The sequence below is a fragment of the Teleopsis dalmanni genome, chromosome 1 (assembly GCF_002237135.1).
Source record: "Teleopsis dalmanni isolate 2A chromosome 1, ASM223713v2, whole genome shotgun sequence".
Taxonomy (NCBI): Eukaryota; Metazoa; Arthropoda; class Insecta; order Diptera; family Diopsidae; genus Teleopsis; species Teleopsis dalmanni.
The window spans coordinates 45013171-45036879 of NC_051846.1; the positions used below are offsets into that span (position 1 = coordinate 45013171).

Below are 23709 nucleotides of genomic sequence, written 5' to 3' on the forward strand. Positions count from 1 at the left end.
TGTAGTATAGGTTTTGATTTGATTCCAATTTTTCTCTATAATTTTTAAAACCAGGTCATTACATTATAGTTTCTTAAGGATGTGCGCCATATATTGACGAACATTATATGATGTTGATTTAATGCAGGAACAAATGAATCTTGTTTATTTAAATATATTTTATTGCCTGAATGGTTTAAAGGTTCATACATTTTTATTAAACTTTTAATGAATGTCAAGAACTTTATCACATAATTAATCTTTATAATCAACAATCGGTGACAGCGCGTAGGTCAAGATCATATTGCTCTTTTACTTTAGTATGTGTTTTTTTCTTATTGATTTTTTAATTTGTTAATAATTAACATAATTTAAAAAAGTAATTTTATTAATTCATAGCAAATTGAAATTGAACTTATAGTCCAAATAAAATCTATTCCTTTCTATTAGATCTATCAAGTATACAATTTATTTTAAGGGATCCAACTACCCATTTTAATAATCTTCCTAAACTGATTAACCACAAATAAGTCTTTCATATAAATTTTTATAGAGTTACTTTAAGGATTGACCATATTATTATTATTGATATATCTCATATAATAAAATTATTATTTTATTACTAAAATAATAATTAAAGTTTTTTGACATTCTTATAGAAAAAACGAAAAAACGAAAAAATAAAATAAAATTCCTTATGTTATTAATGAATAATTAAGATTGTAATTTTTATTCAACGTAATAATATATATAAAAAATATTGTAAATTTACACCAGAACTATATACCATACATACGTGTGTGAATTCCCCCTTCTTAGACAAGTTTTTGTATGTTGAGATCTTTAAGTGGCGCCAACTTATTTGGCATCTTATTTTTTGCTTGTAAACTACGAAATTCCTCACAGTTAATTTATTTCCATAAGTGCGTAAGAGTAAGAGTAATTAATAGCAATGAAAAGATGCAGAGAAGAGAAATCGGAAGACGAAACTGCAATCATTCTCTGCACGAGTCCACGATTCTTCGAAGAAACATAAGTGACGGCGCGTGCCATACTGACTGCAAACACAGAGAAGCCTTTTCAACAGCGTGCCATCATGCCATGCATGATAAATCAGCAAAAAATGTTGCATGCGTACAACATATGTAATTCGGTGATAAGCAGGAGCCTTCGTCCAGTAAAATATAGTAGGCACTTAAGACAACTATGCTCTCTACACTCTAATAATCGATTATGTTATGTTATGAATATATCTTAGGTCATGTGCAAGTTCTAGTAAATTGATGGTAGATTAAGGGAAATTGTAAATTATGTCGGTATAGCAGTGAATGTTGGTATTTTCCAGAATTTCGAGTAGGGTAAATTAGTTAAAAATTAGGTAAATTTTATAAGATGTGTAATAAATAAATTTGTAGACTTTTAACCAAAAATAATAAATAAATAAATATATATTTACTTATAAGTGCAGTGCAAAAAATCGCTAAGAAATTTCAATTTACTTTATCTGAATTTACTCGAGATCGCACACGGCCATAATTATAGGTTTATTAAAATTAAAAATATTATTATATTCGACTGTAATATTAAAATATTACAAATAATTAAATTATATATTATTACATAGAACTTACCACAATGGGCCATCATTTGAGCTCAAATCGGTTTTTGGGATAAAAGGGCGCCTCTCCAACCTAAACATAGAACTGTATATTAATATTTCTAAAGCTATAAACTGTTTATTTTTTTTTTTTTTTTGACATGTCGTATGTTTAATTGTGTAAGTTTGGTTAAGTTAATCTAACTGTGTAGAAGCAACTCAGAACCCTCTTGGTTCCTAACGATACCAGATATAGATAAATCACTGTGTAGATAAATCACATAGTAGCCATTTCTATGGGCTTAAAAATTGTTGAAATCATTTTAAAAACTTTTTTTAAGCGTGTTTTTAGAGCTTAGCACAGTGGGATGTGCTAGTACCATACCATTTAGTCCTACAACCATATAATACCGTAGTAAATAGGATTGTAAACTATAGATTTTGCGAAGAGAATAAAGAGTCAGCTACACATGTGCTATTAGAATACCGTGCTAATCCACATGCAAAATAAACTCCTGGGAATATCGACTATTACGGAAGAGGCAACAAAACTGTGTAAAGTAGGATCTATACTACTTTTTATCGACGCAACTAGGCTTAGAGAGTTACTCTAAACCCAGAAGGGGACACATTAGACTCGACTGTCGCAGTGCCACATACCATATCAATAATAATAATAGTTCTAGTATACATGGCCATGCGACAACTCAATATTTTCCATTAAAGAAGTTTACTATGATCACAATCCTATGTTGTCTATTAAAGAAACGACAATTTATTTATACTGTAAGCAACGAGACCTGAAATATAATCTAAATTTTCAAATCATAAATCTTTTATTGAGTAAAATGATTCAAGTCTAAAGCTTATAGAACTGATGTGACTTTTATCAAACCATTCTTCCAATGTTAGCTTTTCTTCAGTGATAACTAAAGTGTTTCAATTAGACGCATTTCATATGAAAGAGAGTCATTTTATGAGTTCTGCGGTATTCCTAAACATTTAGTCAGCCCACTTAAGTAAATCTCTTATCCGACAATTGCATGGATAATGAAGCAAAACGTTTTGTTAAACGCAAATAAATTGTTTTTAATTATGAACATAAAACAGGCGCCAGATTAATTTGGTTTCCTCGGATTGATTAAAAAAATAATAAATTGCCATAATTTCAATGTAAACATTTATAGTAAAATTAAATATTAATATTAATCCAGAATTTGTAGTTATAAAAAGTTTTAATTATTTTGTTTGATTTGATTTGATTATAAATAAAAAAAAATAAGAACTGAATATTTATTTTATTATTAAAAATTTATTGTAAATTATATATTTTCAATTATAATTAAATGTGTACTATTTATAAAAGCAATAATTAATAATATATTTAATTATCGCTTGGAAAATACAGGGCTACCTCTAGAAATCCATGATAATTAACATAATCAGGGAAAATATATATGAAATATATGAAAAATATATTTTACGTCTTTACTTTTACAACTTATTAAAATATTTGTGCTGAACTGTGATATTAAATAATTAAAAATTTTATTAAATAAAATTCAGCCAAACCTCCATAACTCGAAATACCATTTTGCAAAGAAAAGGTTCGATTTATGGGGACTTCGAGTTAGAGAATTTTTTATTTTTTTTTTAATTTTTGAAGGAAACTAGAATTAAAATATAAGTTATTTATTAGGATTGGGATTTTAATTTTTTGCTCTAATTTTCAGTAAAAAAGATTCCAATTTATTCCACGATTATAATGATCATCAGTTGAAGTATCCTTCGTTTGTAAATAAAAATTTAGAAATTTAAATGAGTCTTCTACTTCATTCTTGGTAGGCTAATGAACAATTTTATCCACCGAACCCTCATCATCATTTTCGGTTGCGCTTAAATACGGATCCACTTATTCAGAGCTATAGTGCTCAATAATATCATCCTCTGTAGAAAAGCTTGATGTACAAACTTCATTATCAAGCTCAATATAATATAATGATTAAGAGTAGCATTGGAAGATATTTTATTTACTTTAAACCACGCTGCCAACATAAAAAAGAAAATTAAACATTTTTTTGGAGAAAGGGTCTTTCCCTAACACCAAAACGGATTCATACTTAAAACAAAAATTTGACTTATAGAATGCACTTTCCCTTATTCCTATTAGCATATTTTTATTCGAGATATAAAAAAACTCGAGTTACAGAAGTTCGAGTTATGGAAGCCGAAATGTATGTAGTTTGCTCTCTAAAACCGTTTTTAGTTTGAATTGCAGAAAATTCGAGTTATTAGAAGTTCGAGTTATGGAAGTTTGACTATATTAGCAAATCTATGGTCGATATATGGAACCAAAGAATGTGCACTATAAAATACTCTATTAATAAAACTATATATTCTTTTAAACATTTCCTTTTAGAAGAAAATAAAAATTATCTAACATTACTCCATTCGTACTTTCCTTAACAAACCATGGTCACGGCCAAGTCGATGGAACAGCCGGCCGGTTTGAAATAAAAATTGAAAAGACCTATAAATATACATATACATATATAGTAGAATTTTAAATATAATCAAATAAAATTGCGTAGAGTCCTATTTATATATATGCGTATCACAAAATAATTCAATAATATTTTTTCTTTATAAATGACAGAGGCCATCGTTTATTAATATTTCGTTCATATTTTTGTTTTTCTCAAATTATTAGTAAATTTTATTTTTGGCATATTAAAATATTAATGTCATATTCTTTATCATTTAAGAAACGAATTTTATTATTTATGTTTAAATCGGTGAAAATATGTCATGAGCCTGTAGTGTAAACATCTGTACTATGCGATGATATTTTCCAATGAGTGGGCCGTGTGGAATGCGCTTCGAAAATTTATTATGACAATATAAATTATTAAAAAAATAAACTGATCATTTAATAATTTCGATGACGTTTTTTATCACAAGATATTATAGTTAATTATGCGATGCGTTAATTACTGTTCATTTTAATTTTAGAAAAATGATAAACTTTTCGAGATTTTGGAATTTATTTTTATTATCATACAGTAGCATTCACATAATATATTTTATTTTATTTTATTTATTTACTTGTGAGTTAACATTTAAAATTAATTATTAAGTAAACTAAGAATAAGGAACTGGACTGCTAGGTCCTTTGCCATAACCACATAATATAATTTTATGTGTTTCACTTAAAAGGTATAAAATAATCATTTTGTAATAGATGAATATATACATCTAGTGTGTTGATAAAAAAATACTTTTCTTTATCAAAAGATTATAACTTTTGATTTTAAATTAACAGCTCCCAGATATTTTCCATAGTAGTATAAAAAACTTTCTTGATTTTATGTCGACAAACGAGCTACACAGACCACTCGGAACACATAAATAATCTGAGCATAACGTGACATCATGCAAACTCAGATATTTTCGATAGTAGTATAAAAAAACTTTCTTGATTTTATGACGATAGATGAGCTACACAGCTGTTCAGGAAACCACTCGGAACACATAAATAATCTGTGCATAACCTTGACATCATGTAAACCGGGACTGAGTTCTTCCTTTGCTGAACTTTTTAATAAAAGATGGGAAGACTTAACGATATACAGGCAATAAAAAGAAATCATAGGCAATCTCTCATTGAGATGCCCCGTAGAGATATTAGTCTTGCAGTAGGTTTATTTACAGATCATTGTATTCTAGGTAGCCATGCTAGGAGACCAAATCTCCCTTTCAACCATATCTACCGCAGTACCTCCAAACTGCTTTGCTTCTGTCCGGCAAATGCGCGGCGCCGCCTTAATTTTATTTAAAATAAAGTTGTTCAAAATATTATTAGTCTATAAAATTTTGAATAAGAACTCTCTGAAGCAGTAACCGATGGAACCAGAAATTATCTCTAGTCAAAATTCAGGTCCGTTTAAAAGAATCTTTAATGTATTGTATGAAAACTGAAAACTAGAGCCCAGCCTTATTACACGGTTAAGAAATTTCAATACTATATACTGTTAATACTAAATTGATGTCAATTTATAATATTTTTATTTAATAAAAATAAACGCAAAATTTAATAAAAAATATTTATTCTTTTTATATTATATAATTTATTTTTAGTTATACAATTTAACTTAGAAACTTGTTTGTATTAACAAAATGCATCAGGAATTATAATGACTAGGACTTTAAATTTTGGTCTATTAAATTTTATTTTTCCTTTTTATGTGCATTTTTGGATAAGTAAATACCCTTATTAATATATTAATTATAAACTATTATTTAATTAAGTATATTTTATAATTAGATATTTTCTTTTAGAGCTTTAGATTCTCTATATTCATTAATTTATCAGTGTTTTTCATATATGTGTTTTTGAAAGAAATATGGGACTAATACATCTCTCGTAATATCATAACAGATATATGAAAAAGTTTATAAAATTATATCTTGTTATATATAGTACATGTACCTATTATTATATTATTAATAAATTGCATCAAACTGCAATTTTAATCACAATCACACTAAATTGCATTCATTTTTATAAAATTATAGCTAAGTTTGATATTGTATAAACTAGCATTATACCACAATTATTATCTCATATAGGTAAAAATATCTAAAAACAAACATTTGTGTTCAATTAACTGACATTCCACAGGTTATATATATAAACTTGGACATAACTATAAACAATACAAGTAAAAATTTTTTAATTTTAAGTTTCTATTTAATTAACAATTCAAAATATTATAGCTTAATCGGAGATTATAATATAATATGGCTTAATCGAGGATTACATGAGTATATTAAATTTTTTACAAATTTCTTTAGCTTTATTCACTTGTAACTTAATTGTAAACGTTATTGTATTTAAGTTTAATAGTACTTTATATATTATATATGTATACAAATACAAATATAGTACTTTATATATTATATATGTATACAAATATACATAACAATTTGCTTACGCTTAAATAAATGTGCATTTCTGATTTTTTTATTTTCATTTGTATTATTGCTATCAGTCAATTGAAGGGCTGCAATCAGATAATTGAATTAATCCTATTAATGTAACTTACTTAGTTTGTTAGCTTATTGCTGTATAATATTTTTGGAATATAGTCTTTTATTTTTACAAATGCGTTTCGTGTTTCTATAATGAAAACAAAGTAAACAAAAAAAAAATACAAATGAAATTGTAATCCTATATAGAAAATTAATTAATGATTTCCATTTTGTAACACGTTTTTTTCCTTTTTAATGGCATTTCTAACTAGAATCAAAATCTGTAATTTGAGATCGTCCAACGTTTGCTCCTCGTGCACTCTTTGCAGTTCAGTACATAAATATTTACAAAATGAATCCACTACATTTAGACGAGAAAGGACATGATTTTGTTGAACATTGTCTACAACGCTGCAAGTATTTACAGAGTCTCCTTCATCATCTTCGCTCATTTCATCTAAACTTTCAGTTATATGTGAATCTATTGAAGACTGCTGTAAAAATTAATAAATAAATACTCAATTAAAATAATATCGAATTCATTTAAAATTACCATAGTTAACAATGGGAAATTCTTGCTATCATTATCTTCCAACGACATAGTGTTATCCTATAGTGTGTAATAAATTTTGATATAAGAAATTTTTAGTGAAATTAAAACATTTAATTATATTTGTATTACTTCTACATTCTCCAAATATTCTTCTTTTGGCTGATATTTGATAAAATCACGCAGAAAGGAAATTTCCTTGTAACACCACAAGGTCGGCCTGTAATTTCCATGATCCTTTTGACAAAGAGAGGCTAATTTCACTTCTTTCTTCAATTGAGTATGCAAAATTTTTAGTTTCGCTTTTATTTTATTTATACTTAGACCGGTCTTTACTGCGCTTAATTTATTAAAAATTGAAATATAGGAATGTTTTCTTTTTATTAAATTCGTATTTTCTGGATGTGAAGGATCGTACAAACACGGATGTTTACGAAATTCTTGAATTAGCGCTATTGTCTCTGCCCTTGACCAAGCGTTGGTTGCCTGGAAAAACAAAGTTTATTTTAATTTTATCGCAACTTATTAAAATAAATTTAATATTTTACAAATGAATTTTCCAGTTCTTCCATTGTAATGTTTTGATTTCAAGCTTATTTAGCTGTTTAACAACAAGACGCCTTTCGCAATTTTCGCATCCAATATTCGTATAAACGAACTGAGTGTTTATACACCGGCGTAAGAAAAGGGTTGCCAAGTCTTTCATACTTTTTCAAAAAACATAAATTTTTTATATACGTACTAATATCATTTCGTTTACATATTATAAGTGGTAAGGAAAAAAATAATGATTGCAGCCATAATCACGCAACTGTTGTTGTTTTCAATGTCAATTGATAATTTGACACTGACAGCTCATTTCATCTTATATTGAAAGCAACTACAATTAATGACTGCGACTCTAATCATACCACGCTCCTAAGTGATTTTTAGACAGCTCTATTAATTAATTGTCATAACAAAATTTACCAAATATTCTTGTTAAAGTAATTTATATAGCGAAGTGCGAGTTCGAGTAAATTGATGGTAAATTGAAGGATATAGTAAATTATGTCGGTATGATAGCGAATGTTGGTATTTACCAGAATTGCGAGTAGAGTAAATTAGATAAAAATTAGGTGTTACCATTGTGAAAGTTATATAAGATGTTTAATAAATAAATTTGCAAATTTTTAACCAAAAATATTAAATAAATAGTAAATAAATAATAAAATAATACATATGTAAGCACACGGCTTATATATTTATCGTTTTAATACTGAATTAAGAATTTGGTTTCAAAAATTTTAAAATTATTTGTACAATTTATATATTTTCAGCAGGGATATCATTAATTGTTTACGAATATTAAATGAAAGTGAAATGTCAAAGTATATTTTTTGATATAAGTCGACAGTGTTGCCAAGATTCATATAAACGGTAATTCAATGCTCAATTCAAACTATCACAAATATTTTATAGAATTAGATCATTTAATAAAAGTTTCAATTTTTTTTTATTTTTAAGTGCTATTTATATAGGTGATCACCCATTAGTATATTTCTAGAGTTCAGTGCCAACGAATACATTTTTACCAATCTGTTTGTTTAAAAAAAGTGGTACAACAAATAATTATGCATATGTACAGAACAAAAAATATTAAAAAAGCATTTCTACTTGTTTTAGTATTACAATCATATGATTAAATGATTGATATATTAGGTCTGTTCCACGAGCTACTCATAGTATAACATGAGTAAAACAGAAGTAAAATTTACACAAAAATACTTGAAAATTTGCTGGTGGAACGCGCTTGTGTATACACAGTGTTTACTCAAAGTTACTATGAGTAGCTCGTGGAACAGACCTATTATATCAAGAGCAAAACTTTCCAGATTTTTAATAATAATACACAAAGTATAGCAAACACAATTACTTATAATATCACATTTATTAAATGCATCCCATAATCAGTTAAATTTGTTTATAATTATTATTAGAATTATATTCTGTTTGTATTTTAATTATCTAGTCTCATTAGTACCATATGGTATGATATTTGTATGGATTTTATATGTAAATGAACACTACATAATGCACATTTATCGATTAAATTGTTATAGTGCAAACGCACTATTAGTTTTTATTTCCTTGCCAACAGTAGTTGCTTCCCGCTTTGATAATTTTGACATAGACTTATTTGTATAAGACTTTACTTTGACCCAAAATTATGTATTGATTTTATATCTCTATGGCTATGGTTAATTTTTCCAGTGATATGTTTGAGTTATTAATCTGAAGTAATGGGCGGGTAATAAAAATTTATTGTTCTTCTTATAACGAACGCTGTCAGGTTTTATTCTAAATAATAATATTAGAAATCATATCAGAAGCACTTAGCAAGTCCGCACTGAAATACTGCCAAATATTGTAACACAATATTGTTAAGCGATATTTATATTTTAACGGATAACGAAACTGACATGATATCATTTGCAAGCGCTCAAATATAAGGTTAAGAGCAATATCATAGCACTGTTTATGTCTTAACTGATATCGGGAAACATTAAGTTTATTGTGTTATAATACATACACATATGATCGTTATCTCCATTGTATCTTCCGAGCGTTTAATCTGACTTAAAATAAGTCTAACCGCGAGACTAACTTGCACATCACATAGTAAGGTATCTCTGGACAGTCAAATACCGCACAATAACACATTATTGTTAAAGTTTAACAGAATTTATGTCAAACTACTTATTTTCGTCATAACTGATTTTTATTTAATAGTTTTAAATGAAATACTATAATAGGATTGTGTCCATCTACCAAATTTTGCAGAACTTATTAATAATAAAACTAGTAAATTTAGTTAGCAGAGTATATTTAATTGAGTATATTTAATTAGCATAGAGTATGTTTCGTTAGCATGCAAACTTATAAAACTTTAAAGTAGTGGTACTCATCTGGTAAATACCTTATAAACGTATAAAGTTATCTGCTTGATAATTGAAGTGTCAAATGAATAATAGTTTACACAAAATGGATAAATTTACATGGAAATTTTACCGAATAAATTTGTATCGTATAAATTTATTTGTTGTCAATACAGAATTACAGAATGCAACATAAGCATATCACTTACAAAAATATCTTTGTAAATACTTTTTAATTTGAACTTTTCGCTCAACTTAGGTATTTTATTTTAAAATTTATTGATAGGGACACAGCTGACCAATAAAGTTTGCACAAATGTTTAAAATTACATCGATATTGGCTAAAAAATTGCTCTGCTGAACATTGCATTTTGTGCTGTCATAGTTATTGCTGATAAAATTAGTGCTATTATACAGCAGATTGATAAATTTACACAAATATTTCATTAAGTGCGCTCATATAACCGTGTACGTGAATAATTATACATTTGATAAATTTATATGCTTCGATGAGTACCCCTACTATTAATAACTTATAATAATAATTTATAATAACTTATAATAATAATAATAATAATTTCATATACATCGTAAGCTCTCATTTTTGATAGCTTGTCTTACTAAACGTAAAATTTCTAGTTTAAGGTCATCAAATGTATCTTCAAGTTGAATTCGTCTCAGTTCACTGCTTAAATAATTACAGAATATCTCCTCTTTACAACAACGCTTTTTATTAACATTTGTCTTAAGATTAAAAATATGTGTGGATCGTTTCTTTTTGTTTTCTGTGGCAATTGCTCCATCATATTCCTTGAGAAATTCTTTTTCAAACTAGGAAAAAAAAGTTGAAGGAAATTTAAAAATAATTTAATAAAACTTACCATTTCAGTTTCGTCTAAATCCAGATTCCCGCATTCATCGAAGTGCACATCGATCTGATCCTACAGAATACAACGCACAAATAGTACTGCTAGTCACGAATTATAATAGGAATAAGAATTTAATTAACTTACAGACGTATCCTGTAAGGACGAATAACTTTGTCTGATATGGGAATTGTTTTTTAGAAAATCCAGTTTATCGTAACACCACAATTTTGGTTTATATTCTATGCCACGCCTTTTGCAATTGGCTTCCATTACTTTCTCATGACAGATTTGATTTTGTAATGTGCTCAATTTCTTTTTTATTTTTTTTACGTTTACATTTGGTTTAATACTTTTTAGTTTCTTTATAATTTTATTGTAAGCATCCGTTCGGGCAGCTTTATTTGCGAATTTTGGATCACTGGGATTAATTAGGCAGGCGTGATTCTTAAATTCATTAATCAACATATTTGTTTCGTCTTTTGTCCAACAATCCTATAAAAATGAAAAAGTATTAAATAAATATATTCAATTTAGTTTAAATAAATACCGCCGTTTCCTTATCAGAATTTTCCATTTTGCAATACCCAAACTATAAACAATTCTTTTTTTTTATCAGATGTCACTTATCAGTTAAACAAAAAATAAAATTCATTTCAGTGTTGATGAGTTAAATGTTTTCACTACATAAAAAAGTAGTAGCACACATGTGAAAATGACCCAAACTACACTGGTTTTGATTTTAAATTTTCAATAATTTTTTCATTAATTTAATTAAATTGACAATTGCAAATTTCGAATTGTTATAAGTTCTTTATTGCATTGATTAACATAAATACTATTTTCCATAGTTTTCACAGCGATATTCGCTCGTTTCTTGGGTACACGGCGTTAACATTGTGAGATTGAGAGTACATTAAAGCAATAATCGAGATCAAAGTACTAATCTCGTTGTTTAAACTCAGATTTCCCATACAAAAGTTAATCTCCTTTTAATCGATATTAATTTTTAATCTGCCTATACTATGTTCACACACAACTTAATTTCGCAAAAATATTAATTTCATCTTCGTTTCAGCGAAATTAAATTGTTTTTTCCATACAAAATTCAGTTTTAAGGTTAGAATGATATTAAGGAAAATAACCTTAATTTCGTTGAAATGAAGGCTGAAATTAAGTGACATTTCAAATGCAACTATGAGTAAGATAAATTTTAAGCAAGAGATAACGTAAAAGTGAATTTTTTTTAAATGTCAATGACAGTTGATTTTAATAAAACTGGGAAATATTTTGAAGGTTGTGAATATTTTTAAATTTGAATACAAAAAAGGAATTGTAACTGTTATAAATTTAAAATTGAGTTAAAAATATTAATCGACATATCTGAAATCCACTAAAGCTAATAAAACTACTGAATGTCATGCTTTATAATTACAATAATCAATGTTTAAAATTTCTCAGATACAAATGATGTTGGTAGCATGTAATTTTTAACATACGATTTGTAAACAAAAAACATATGATTTCCTTAATTTGGGACAGTATGAACACTTTCGAAATTAACTTAATTTCATTTAAACGAAATTAAGGAACTTTGGCTATCTGAATATATTATCACATAAATGGTGATTATTTTTCTATGCAACTCTACAAATGTCTTAATATCGTATATTTTTTTATGATCTTAGAAGAATTGGAAAGGAAATGTCAAAATCTATTCAAAACAATATTGAAAATTTAAAATTGCCGAAGTGAGTGAAGTTTTTATTTCAATTGTTTAGTAATAGTTTTGTATATAATTATAGCTCAAATTTGTTAAATTATTGTTATAAAACTATTTATTAAATTTTTATTTCACTTTTTTTGTACAAAGTTTTTATTAAAAACTTTATTTACAGACATTGATTAAATAAAGAAAACAAAACACAACAAGTGAAATGTCAAAATTAATCTCTAATGTATAATTTAAACTTTGTAAATTAAAAATGCAGATTAACTTATTCGCGTTCTCTTAATCTCACAATGTAAACGTAGTATAGTACCTTTTTTTCACTGCTTACTTAAGTAACTTTGAGCTTTTGTCGTTTACACATAGTAACATAAGCACAAGTTACTTAAGGCACGAGAAAGAGCTTTTATATATCAAAAGGTTTTAGCTGTAGAGCCTTTTTTGGTTTATATAATTATGAATAATAATTCCTATAATTTGTTTAACTATTCTCTGTATAAATGAAGAATGCTGTGGTTCACTATTAAAGAGAATGCAATGTTTGAGGACTGTTTATTTTTTTATACCAATATTTATGTACACCAAAATATCTCAGTTACATGGAATTTTCAAAAAAGTTTTAAAATCGTCAATAATATTCATTAAAATTAAGTAAAGTTTAAATATTTTTATGAAAACTTTTTTCTATTAAATTAAATATTATATAGATACAAATTTTAGTAAAAGTTGAGTAAAGTACATCATTATTGCCGAAAAACCTAAGGATCCCATGCGAGTAAGTTTAAAAATTAATAATCAATTTTTTTTTCTAAACTAATATATAATTATTTTTTATACTGTTATTTTACTAAATTTATTTAATTATATTAAAAGTTAAGATTTTAATTTTCACTTGTCAGATGTATAGTTAAAAGAGCTTAGGTGGTAAAATTTTCCCAGCTTATAAAATGGTGAATAGAAGTTTTGTTTAATTATTCACATTTTTGATTTATTTATATTTATTTAAATGATATAGTTAATTTATATAACATTTATATTGCTTTTTAGTACTTCTTCTCTCATTATAATGATCAAAATATGTTTTTTATAACGGTTAAATTTAACGGTTAACGGAAAATTTAAATTTAAATACGTTATGCACTTATATACTGCGTATGCTTAACTCCTGTTAAAATACGAAAAAGTTAAGAATCAAAAATATATATTGCATGTAGAACTAGCGCTTTCAGAGACTTTTACAATTCCAAAAAAAATGTAACAAAATGGAACGTAAATCGAAACAACGCAAATGGACCATATTTCTCCACATATTTTATTTCCAAAAATAATCTGATTTTTTACCACTTGTTGATAAAGAATTATCTTTTAACTCTTTGAATATCGACAGAGCTCATTATTCTGAATTAGTATTTGACTCAATAACATTCCCATTTTATTCTGATTTTCTATTCACATGGATAAAAGGGACTACATTTTTACAATTAATGAACTTCTATTTTTTGTAACTAGTTTGACCTGCAAATGTGTGACAGTTGTTCCATAGTACCTTTATCTTGTTCTTATCACGATTACAAATTATTCATACTGTAGTTGGAGCTAAATCCGGAATTCTCCCAATGTCAGTAAGTTTTTCTACAGATTTAAAACTTTTTAAAATGTCTAACTTTTATTCCACGGAAATTTTCGCTTTTGACTAATTTTTATACTCTATAAAGCTGAAATTTATCTTTCCACTTTATCACACAAATGTTAATTGACATCTTTTAACTAAAAACTTTTGAGGAATATTTAAATTAGTCAGTGAGTAGGATGTGACTCTGCAGAAACCCTCCAGCTATCAAAGTGTAAAAGTGCCCAAATGCCCTAACTCGAAAAAGACACAATATGAACATGAAAAGGGGTAAAGAATGTAACCTACAAGAACTGAAATGAGAATTCGAAACACTGCTGACTTAATTCGAAGTCAAAAATTATTTTTTTTTTTGGCGATGCAATTTGAATTAACTTAAATCAGTCCATGATAATTGTACTGAGTCTCTTATTTATTACATAGATAATTTTGCATAGATACTTATGAAGGAACAGCGCGCAATAGTAAATCGTGAGTATTTGCTGAATTTGCGTCTTCACACGCTAGTCTAAATACTACCGTCAAGCAATAAAGTTACAATACTTAACAGCATGTTTATATACGCATATGAAATATGCTTATGTACGCTACATAATAACACACACTTCTCAGTTTTACCATTTAAAATAAAATTTTCAAATTTTCAAATGAAATATTTTGTTTAATCAAATGTTCGCACGATGCAATTCATTCATTAAATGCGAATGATAACTATTCATGTTATTATGAAATACTGCCTAACGCCATCTGTTACTGAATTTTGTTTAAGCGATATGGCAACCATATAATAAAAATGAGCAAATAGGACAAACGAAATTCATTCATTTACCAAAGGTTCATTTTCGTGCAACTCATTTTATAAACCTACTGCTTACTGCATTAATATTTTTTATTTTATATACGCATAAAAAATACATATATTTGCTTTTTGGCTAATGTGAGTTAAATATTAAAAAGTTCCAAAATTAATAATACTATATTAACTTCGAAGTAGTGAGAAGGAAATAGCAATAACAAGAAAATAATTAAGAAGTAGGAAAAAAAAATTCAAATTACTATGCATTTCACTTTATTTTTTCATTGACATTTGGTGTGTGAGGAGGTTTTCTATTGGAGAATTATAAGCAAAATTTCGTGTAAAACGTAAATAAATTTTGGTTTAATTAACGAAAAAATTACACAAATTAATACGAAAATATTCAAAAGTAATTTTAAATATTTATAATACATGTATTATAAAATCAAAGTGCAATATTCTAACACAAGAAGAAAGTCGTAAAAAACGGGCTTGTAAAAACGGGAAACGTCATCGCTGTGTCATCGCAATTTCCATTTCCTAACTAAAATTTCCAATTCAAATTATTTAAATAGATATTTAAAAAAAAAAACAAAATTAAAAGTTAATAAATAATTATTGTAAAAAAATTCAAAGTGATAAATTATAGAAGTTTAATTATAAATATTTGGAGAAAAACGACAACACCTACTTTTGCCGTCATCTAACAATTGCAGTAACATCAATAAATATTGTAACAAATACACTGCTACGTCTTCGCTCCCCTCATCAATTACAGTTACAGTTACAGTTGGTGTTGCTGTTGCTGTTGTTGTGTTTTGTGTCTTGTGTCTTGTGCTATCCACAAACCCACACGAAAGTTGTAAGCTTTTACCGACCGATCAACAAACAATTCGACTTATTATTGCACACGCTCAGGTGAGCAACATTTTTTGTAATATTTTTGTTTTTCTTAGTTTATTTATTTCTTAAATAATTTTTTACATAATTTATTTTCTTGTATGTTTATTTATGAATTAGTTGTTGTCATAAATTTAGTTTCTTATTCGATATTGAATTCCTTGTAAAAAATATTAAGCGATTTTTTTTGTCACTTACGGCTTTTTGTTGCCTGTTTTCTATTTTGAAAGTGTAATTGTTTTTTTTTTTGCGTTTATATTTTGTGTAATTTTTGCATTGCTGCCCTCCAGCACTTTTTGTTGTTACTAGCCGGAAGACAACAAAGCTTAGTTTGTTGCTTTCTTCGTTCACTTGTTTTGTTTTGTTTTGTTTTCTCTTCTTTTCTTAAGATATCACTTAAAACACTGATATCACTTATAGTAATAATTTTTTATTTACAATTTTTTATTTACATTTTTTTATTTACAATTATTTACCATTAGTGAGAAATAATGGATTTACTTTATTTCTTGTGTAGTTTAAAAAGAGTGTCATTACGGTTGTAGAGGTCGGTTAAACCTTCATTTTAAAAGGAAATTATTTCTATTTTCTCACAATGCATTATATATTGTTATATGTCAAGAAAAGTTATTACTTTATATAGAGAAAGATTATAGTAAGACATAGTACAACACTATGTTCAGACAGCCTTAATTTCGTTTAAATTAAATTAAGTTAATTTCGAAAGTGTTCACACTGTCCTAAATTAAGGGTAAATCATATGTTTTTTGTTTACAAATCGAATATTAAAAATTAAACACTACAAACATCATTTGTAGCTGGGAAATTTTAAAAGTTGATTATTATAATTATAAAGAATACAATACTCGGCACTGTCTTATAAAGCTCGTGTGAACCATGTTCCACATTTCTATATTCCATGTTCCACGCTCGACATGTTCAGTTCGTCCACACAAATTTTTGAAATTTGAATCAATAAAAAATAATTTCATACCAAAAGGATATGGTCGCTAGAGTAGGTAACACTTCAATCGCCTGTATATAAGCCTGTATATATGTTATGTATAAAATGAAACGTGATTTCAGCGGTCATAATTCTAGCTAACATTTTTAGAATAGTTGAGTCATGTTTACGAAAAATATATCCTATCTATCGCCATTTCTTCTTCTGATGTCGATTTCCAACGTATAGTATGCGGTCATAATAAGATTTTAATAATATAGTGCGAGGTCCGCTAAATCTTCGTAATTGATGAGGGTTCCATTAAAAGATCATTTTCGCAATGTTTAAGTTATCTTTACGAAGATTATGCCCTATCCATCGCCATATCCTTCTTCTGATACCGATTTCAAACGGATATCAATTATGCTGTCCTAATAAAATTTCAACGATATAGTGCGAGGGCGGTTAAATCACGGACTAAATCTGGTCCGTGAGAGTTCAATTAAAGAACCATTTTTGCAATGTTGGAGTTATCTGTTTAATATTTGATAACTCTTTTATCATAATTGCTGAATCCATTGAGAATTGTTAGCCTGCTTTTACTCTACAAAATTCAATATAATGAATACTCAATTTAACGAACGGCAAAGTTCGTCATTGACTATTCTTTGTAATTGACTAAATGAATTATACAATTTTTTTTTATAGAATATAAAAGTATTATACAGGATCTGAGAAGATTTTCCAACTTAACAATTTTAAAATATTTTTTTCGTTTAATGGAATATGATTTCTTCAGAAAAAAAATCTCGCTGTGAAATAACAACTGAAATTCATTAAATAAAAGTTGAAATATTTTAGGTTTGAAATCACCAAAATCATGACGTTACGAGACCTAGAAGAAGCATATAAAAAATAAATAGAAAGCAACAATACTATCAAATAATAATTGATTTACTGATAACTATGCATACGTATATATATATAGGTTTAATACTTTCATTTCAATTAATAGAATTTTTAATTTAGCGTATAGGCTACGAAATAAACGATTCTTTAAGTTGTGAATCTAATCCATTTTTTGTTAGTTTTGTTTTTTCTATTAATTCGCATTCGATTCAAATACATAAAAAAGAATATATTAATTTCTTTTTTTGAATCTATGTTTTTATTTTACCTAAACATAAGTTTTTTGAATCTAAAAATCTATTTTAACATTGATCCATTGCTTCTTGTCTGTCTTTTGATTATCCATACATCTACAAACAGACAGACTTTGTGAAGACACAGTAAAGTTTCATTTTCATACTGTAAAATTTCTTAGAATTAACCTTTCTGTTTTTATTTTTTATATAAAAATATTTTTATTGCAGGCATGTTTTTAGAAACATAATTTTTTTTAATTATTAGATATAAATAGCGGTACTTCCAGTTTTTAAAAAGGATCAAATATACTTTTTGCAACTGCAGTTATTGGTCAGTGTTAAATATCTTCTATATCTATATTCTATATCTTCAATAGAAACTGTTCGATTTGGCCATTAAATTTCTAAATCTGACATCACAAATTTTATATTTTTATATATATACCATTTAAGTAGTGTTTTGTGGTCTAACTTGAACCCTAAATTGATCTGAATTTTCAATTTTTTATATTCTCATTAGTTCACAACAAGTTCAGTTTATTTTAGCCACGACTTTCAAATCTATTATTCAATTCAATTAATCAATATTCAATATTGTTTAATGGAAATTATTACTTTGTAGTTAGTATATAGAAAAAATAGATGATTTTAAGATTCTAAAAAAATAGTTTGTGTCTAGTCTTAATCTATCTCTACATTCTTATCCTTAAAAACGTACTTAGCAGTTCTTGAAGTCATTTCGATGGTGAATATTTTCTGTAATGAAGAATTCTTAATGAAGTAAAAACAATAATTTAATTAGTAGTAAATCAAATTTTAGACTCAATAAGTTTTTAACAGTCAAAGAGATTATTTATTGTGATAAATTCTTTAGTATATACTCAATATTGGTTGGGTCCCAAATAAATATGTACATTGAGCTACGTACTAAGAAGTGGTGATTTGTATTAATTATTATTATATTGATTTTATATATATCTATATATCTATATATATATATATATATATATCTATAGTTTTATATATATCTATATATATAATTATGGAGAATTCAGTTATTTAGACCTTTTTAAGACTTTTTTAGACCTTTTTAAAACAAAATGTGGTAAACATTATTATGTTTTCTTTATAAAGCAGGCTATATTTGCTATATACTATATAAGCTCAAAGTAGTATTAAGAAAAGGAGACTGTAGACGTAGTAGCTATCTTTTCTTATAAAATAATAAAATTCTAAATTATTTTCCAAAGCAACTAAATAATCTGTGAAACTCTTTTTTTACTAATCGTAGTCTATCTAAATTATATTATTATTCCTCCGTGAATAAATTCAGTCTAATATATCTTTGATTAACAATGTAAACAAGATTTTTTATAATTTTATGTATTTCTTTTTCTTCGTATTCGTTCTTCTCATTAATAAATCTTGTAAAATTTATTTAAAAATAAATCTAAATATATTTAGTTACTGTAGAATAATTATATTAACACAAAAATTTTGTTTGCAATTCTCGTAAACAAAAAAAATTTCAAAATTGCTAAACTCACGTCATAAACCCGTTTATAACTCAGAATTTGGTTCAGTATTCTAGGAATTACTTTTCACAGTAAGAATTTCGCAAATTCTCATTTCTTAACCTACAGTTTCCACATTCAGTATGTAAAAATCGTCTAAGTCTAATTATTAAAGTCACACTGATATATTTTTCGTTATTTTTGTTTATCAGTTTTGTTTGTCTTTAATTTGTGTCCCAGAAAATATTTTTCAAATAGATAAGATTTTAGTTGCTTACTCATTACTCAGTTTACTACAAATTCAATTCTGAAAAATATACACAATAATATATTTTTCAAAAGCTTAATAATTGTCGCCTAAATATTACACAAAAAATATTTGTATATTTTTATACTTTCGTTTAATTAATTAAGCATATTTAGCTCGATTGTCTATTCAATTTCGGTCTCCCATTGAAATTAACATATTTACGCTGGAAAAAAAATTTAGTTCTATTTATAAAGTAGTTTTATTTAATTGAATGTAATTCAATTAAATTTTAAAGCGAATATAAATATTAACAGATTTTTTTCATAAGAAATTTAATATTAAATTTAAATTGTAATAGATCATTTTTCTCCGAAAATTATACGAGTAGTATAAAAATATTTCATTTAGTGATCTTCAACAACCTTTCATGACTCCTCAACGAGCCAATTAACTGCTTAATTTACAAGTTAACCCATTTCGGACCACCGTGTGGTTTTTAATATTTAAAGAATATTTTATATTTTATAGGTAAAGATAAAGTGAGAGTAATCTTTCAAATAAATATTAAACTCTACTCATTTACTTAAACTTATTTCATTTTACTATTTACTATTAAATTTCACAGTAAAAATTCAAGCCTGAAATTGCCTGGTACTTAATGGGTTAATTTACACTTGAATTTTTATTCGCTTGATTATCTTCGTTTATTCGATTCTAATTTTTCAACACTTGCATATACTAACTTATAGACGCAAGTATTCATTTTATTCGAAATTTATTTGATTATTTGCTAGTGAGAGTAGAATAGTAAGAATATTGGATTTCAGTAGAAGAGTAACACAACAACGAAATATACTAGGTGTACCGGTATGAAATGAGCGTAAAGATACAAATGTATCTTGTTGTGAACGAGCCTTTATTTTTTTTTTGTTTGTTTGCTATGACATGTGTGAAAAATATTTAGTATACATCAAGTCATTGAACAGACATTATATTTTTTCATCGTGTTAAAAATGTCGAATTTTGTACCAGAAAGTGATGATTTGCGGAAAGCATTAATTTTTTGTTTTCATTTGAAGAAAAGTGGTGCAGAGTCGCATCGAATGCTTGTCGAGGCATATGGTGATCATGCTCTATCTATGCATTGATCGAGAAACGACCAGAATGGGCCAGAAGACACGGCAAGGTAATTCTGCTCCATGACAATGGACCTGCACACAAAGCAAAACTGGTTCAGGATGCAATCAAAACACTTGGCTGGGAGCTGCTACCCCACCCGCCGTATTCACCAGACTTGGCTCCTTCCAACTACCATTTGTTTTCATCGATGGGACACGCATTGGCTCAGCAGCACTTTGATTCCTACGAGGAGGTCGAAAATTGGGTGTCTGGTTGGTTTGCTTTAAAAGACGAACATTTTTTTTTGGCGTGGTATCCACAAATTGCCAGAAAGGTGGTCAAAATGTGTAGAAAGCAATGGCCAATACTTTAAATAAAATGTTTTTTACTTTCCTATTAATAATTAGTGTTTTATTTTCACCAAAAAACGCTCATTTCATACACCTGGTAAGATAGGTTTTAGCTATATTTTTAGTAAGTGATTTGTTCCTGCTTACTGTCTTTTCCTAATGGAATACACTATATTAGAAAGTTTATTTGGATTTAAGCATTCTCTCTCACTGGACATACATTCTTTGTTATTTATTCTAAAAGTTTTTTATACTATTTTTTGCTAAATTTTTTTTACTTTTAACTAATTTTACGTTAACATTAAGAGAAATTATAGTATTATTTCTTAAATTAGAGTACACGTCTTACGGGTTATAAGTATATCCTAATGATTCACTTCTTTTGACGTCATATTTTATAAACGTCTTGTATAGACGTGATATTGATTAAAAATATTCTATATTTTGAACCAAAGTGAGATAAGATAAACCATTGTGAGATTGTTAGCTATAATAAAATGGTATGTGTATTTAACCTTTTGTGTGTGCTCACCAAATTATTTATAAGTAAAAAAGTACATATTGAATTGTTTTGGCATTGAGAAGAAAATTAGATTATTTAAAGTTAACTCTTTGCTGATCTGCGCTGCCACTAAGTGGCATTACCCAGAAGATGCATATCTACTCTAAGGTCTATTTTACTCAAATGTCTGTCTGTAATCACTAGATGTTACTAAATATATTACTTGATTTATTACAGGCGACTAAAGAATATTTTTTGCTAAGTTTCTTAGAACAGTTTTTGTTCTTAACAAAGTTTTGTGCCACAATGGGTTAACTCTTAAGGTCTAAGTGAGCTGTACTTTTTGAAACACGCTGTTACTAGATTTTACATATAAAAGTAAAATAAATTCAGATGTTTTTCTTAAATATATTTATAACAATAATAAAAAATAGACCAATTAGCCTGTGACATGTTAATATATATATTAACATATATATTAACATATATTATTAACATATATATTAATATAAACTTTAACGTTATATTAGGTATAAGTACAATTACGTTCAGAATCAATCGGTAACTCAATGAATAGATTTTCTATTCAACCACTTCTCTTAAGCAAAGCTTTTTTATATTTAAATGTATATTTACAGTACTATATCTATGCAGATGAGATGCTTCTATTTTTACAACTATCTTGTACTTTGCATTTCCCATAATTCGTCTCCATATCAGGAATTAGTTCCATTAAACCTAGTAAAGTGTTCCGATTTATCGACCAGAAATTTTTTTTGCCAATATTGCCATAGATGTACCAGATCCGACATATGCAGCTATTTGTTGGTTTAAAATTATATGATTGATTGTCCATCACATGAAAATGGATTTACTTAGGTCCAAGGAATTGGTTTAAAATTATATGATTGATTTTCGATCAATTGGAAATGGACTTATTTAGGTCCAAGGAATTGTTTTTGTTGTTATATCAAATATAAGTTTTAAAGTGGGCTTACTATCTGAATGAATTTTGCTAATATTGACAATGCCTGTAATATATACATTATAAATGTAGAATAAACATTTGATAAAGTGGAAACGTATAGTGCATATAGATCTAATTAACTACTTTAATTTTTTCTTACAGTTATAAAATTATTCATTAATAGCCGGTATTATGTCAAAGAAGTTAATATAATTCTTAAATGCTTTACTTATTTATATGCATGCATGTAAATTAAAAATAATACTAATTGTAATTTGCAAAGTAATTAAAACGATTATTCACAGTAAAAACTTCTTTAATATCCTTTAACTATAGACAATTTTTTAATAATTATTTGAAAGAACAACCTCTTCTGGCCATATATATACTGACCATTTGAAGCGAACAAATTTGCTGATAATGATTGTTTGGTTCAAAGAGCTTTCACTGTATGAACTATTTGTTTTATTTATTTATTTTTTTTTTTTTCAATAGATTATTTAAGTTTTTCTTATTTATTTATTTATTGTATGTTTCTATCGATCAATTAAGATTTTGTAGTTTAGCATATTGAAGGCATTAGTCATCCAATTGTGTTCTTCAACAAATATGTTAATACTAATTCAACAACGACAGTAGGTAGAAAAGGTTTATAATAAATCCATAAAGATTAGATATTATAATATAATGTGAAAATTATTTTGCAATTGAGAAATTCGTTGATTCTGAAGGAAATATGCTTTTGTTTCAATCAGACGTGTAATTTCGAACTGAGATCATTGACCAAACATTGTCTCAAGGCAAATTTTATCCAATTGCCTTTGTTGGTATGTGAAACGCATATATTTTACTCAAATGCCTCGGTGCTCTTCGTATCTTAATATATACAAATTTGTATGCAAACACTCTTTCTTTTGTTTTGT

At 26.8% G+C, this 23709-nt stretch overlaps 3 protein-coding genes across 9 annotated transcripts in view; 1 reads left to right on the forward strand and 2 right to left on the reverse strand.

Moving 5' to 3' along the window:
* Positions 1-6811: 6811 nt before the first annotated feature.
* On the reverse strand, positions 6812-7842 carry LOC119670406. 2 transcript variants are annotated; one of them, XM_038080653.1, is made up of 4 exons: positions 7706-7842; positions 7290-7643; positions 7161-7217; positions 6812-7098 (listed from the first exon to the last, which is right to left on the reverse strand). In XM_038080653.1, exons 1-4 carry the CDS (start codon positions 7727-7729, stop codon positions 6823-6825), a joined length of 711 nt encoding a protein of 236 aa, XP_037936581.1. In that variant the 5' UTR covers positions 7730-7842; the 3' UTR covers positions 6812-6822. The 2 variants fall into 2 exon arrangements, with proteins under 2 accessions (XP_037936581.1, XP_037936580.1); XM_038080652.1 differs by having other exon boundaries at positions 6812-7101; positions 7706-7841.
* Positions 7843-10631: 2789 nt separating this feature from the next.
* LOC119671564 lies at positions 10632-11580 on the reverse strand. The gene is made up of 4 exons (XM_038082255.1): positions 11492-11580; positions 11089-11436; positions 10957-11016; positions 10632-10906 (listed from the first exon to the last, which is right to left on the reverse strand). The coding sequence occupies exons 1-4, from the start codon at positions 11516-11518 to the stop codon at positions 10655-10657; spliced, it is 687 nt and encodes a 228-aa protein (XP_037938183.1). The 5' UTR covers positions 11519-11580; the 3' UTR covers positions 10632-10654.
* Positions 11581-13365: 1785 nt separating this feature from the next.
* The window catches only part of LOC119668550 (epsin-1), a 70824-nt gene continuing 60480 nt past the window's right edge, over positions 13366-23709 (forward strand). For 2 of the 6 annotated variants that reach the window (XM_038078095.1, XM_038078092.1), the window contains exon 1: positions 15251-16014. The gene's annotated coding sequence lies outside the window, so the exon portion shown is untranslated. Of the gene's footprint in view, positions 13446-15249; positions 16015-23709 lie in introns of those variants that run through there. The other 4 variants (XM_038078094.1, XM_038078100.1, XM_038078103.1 and 1 more) reach the window with 4 other exon arrangements.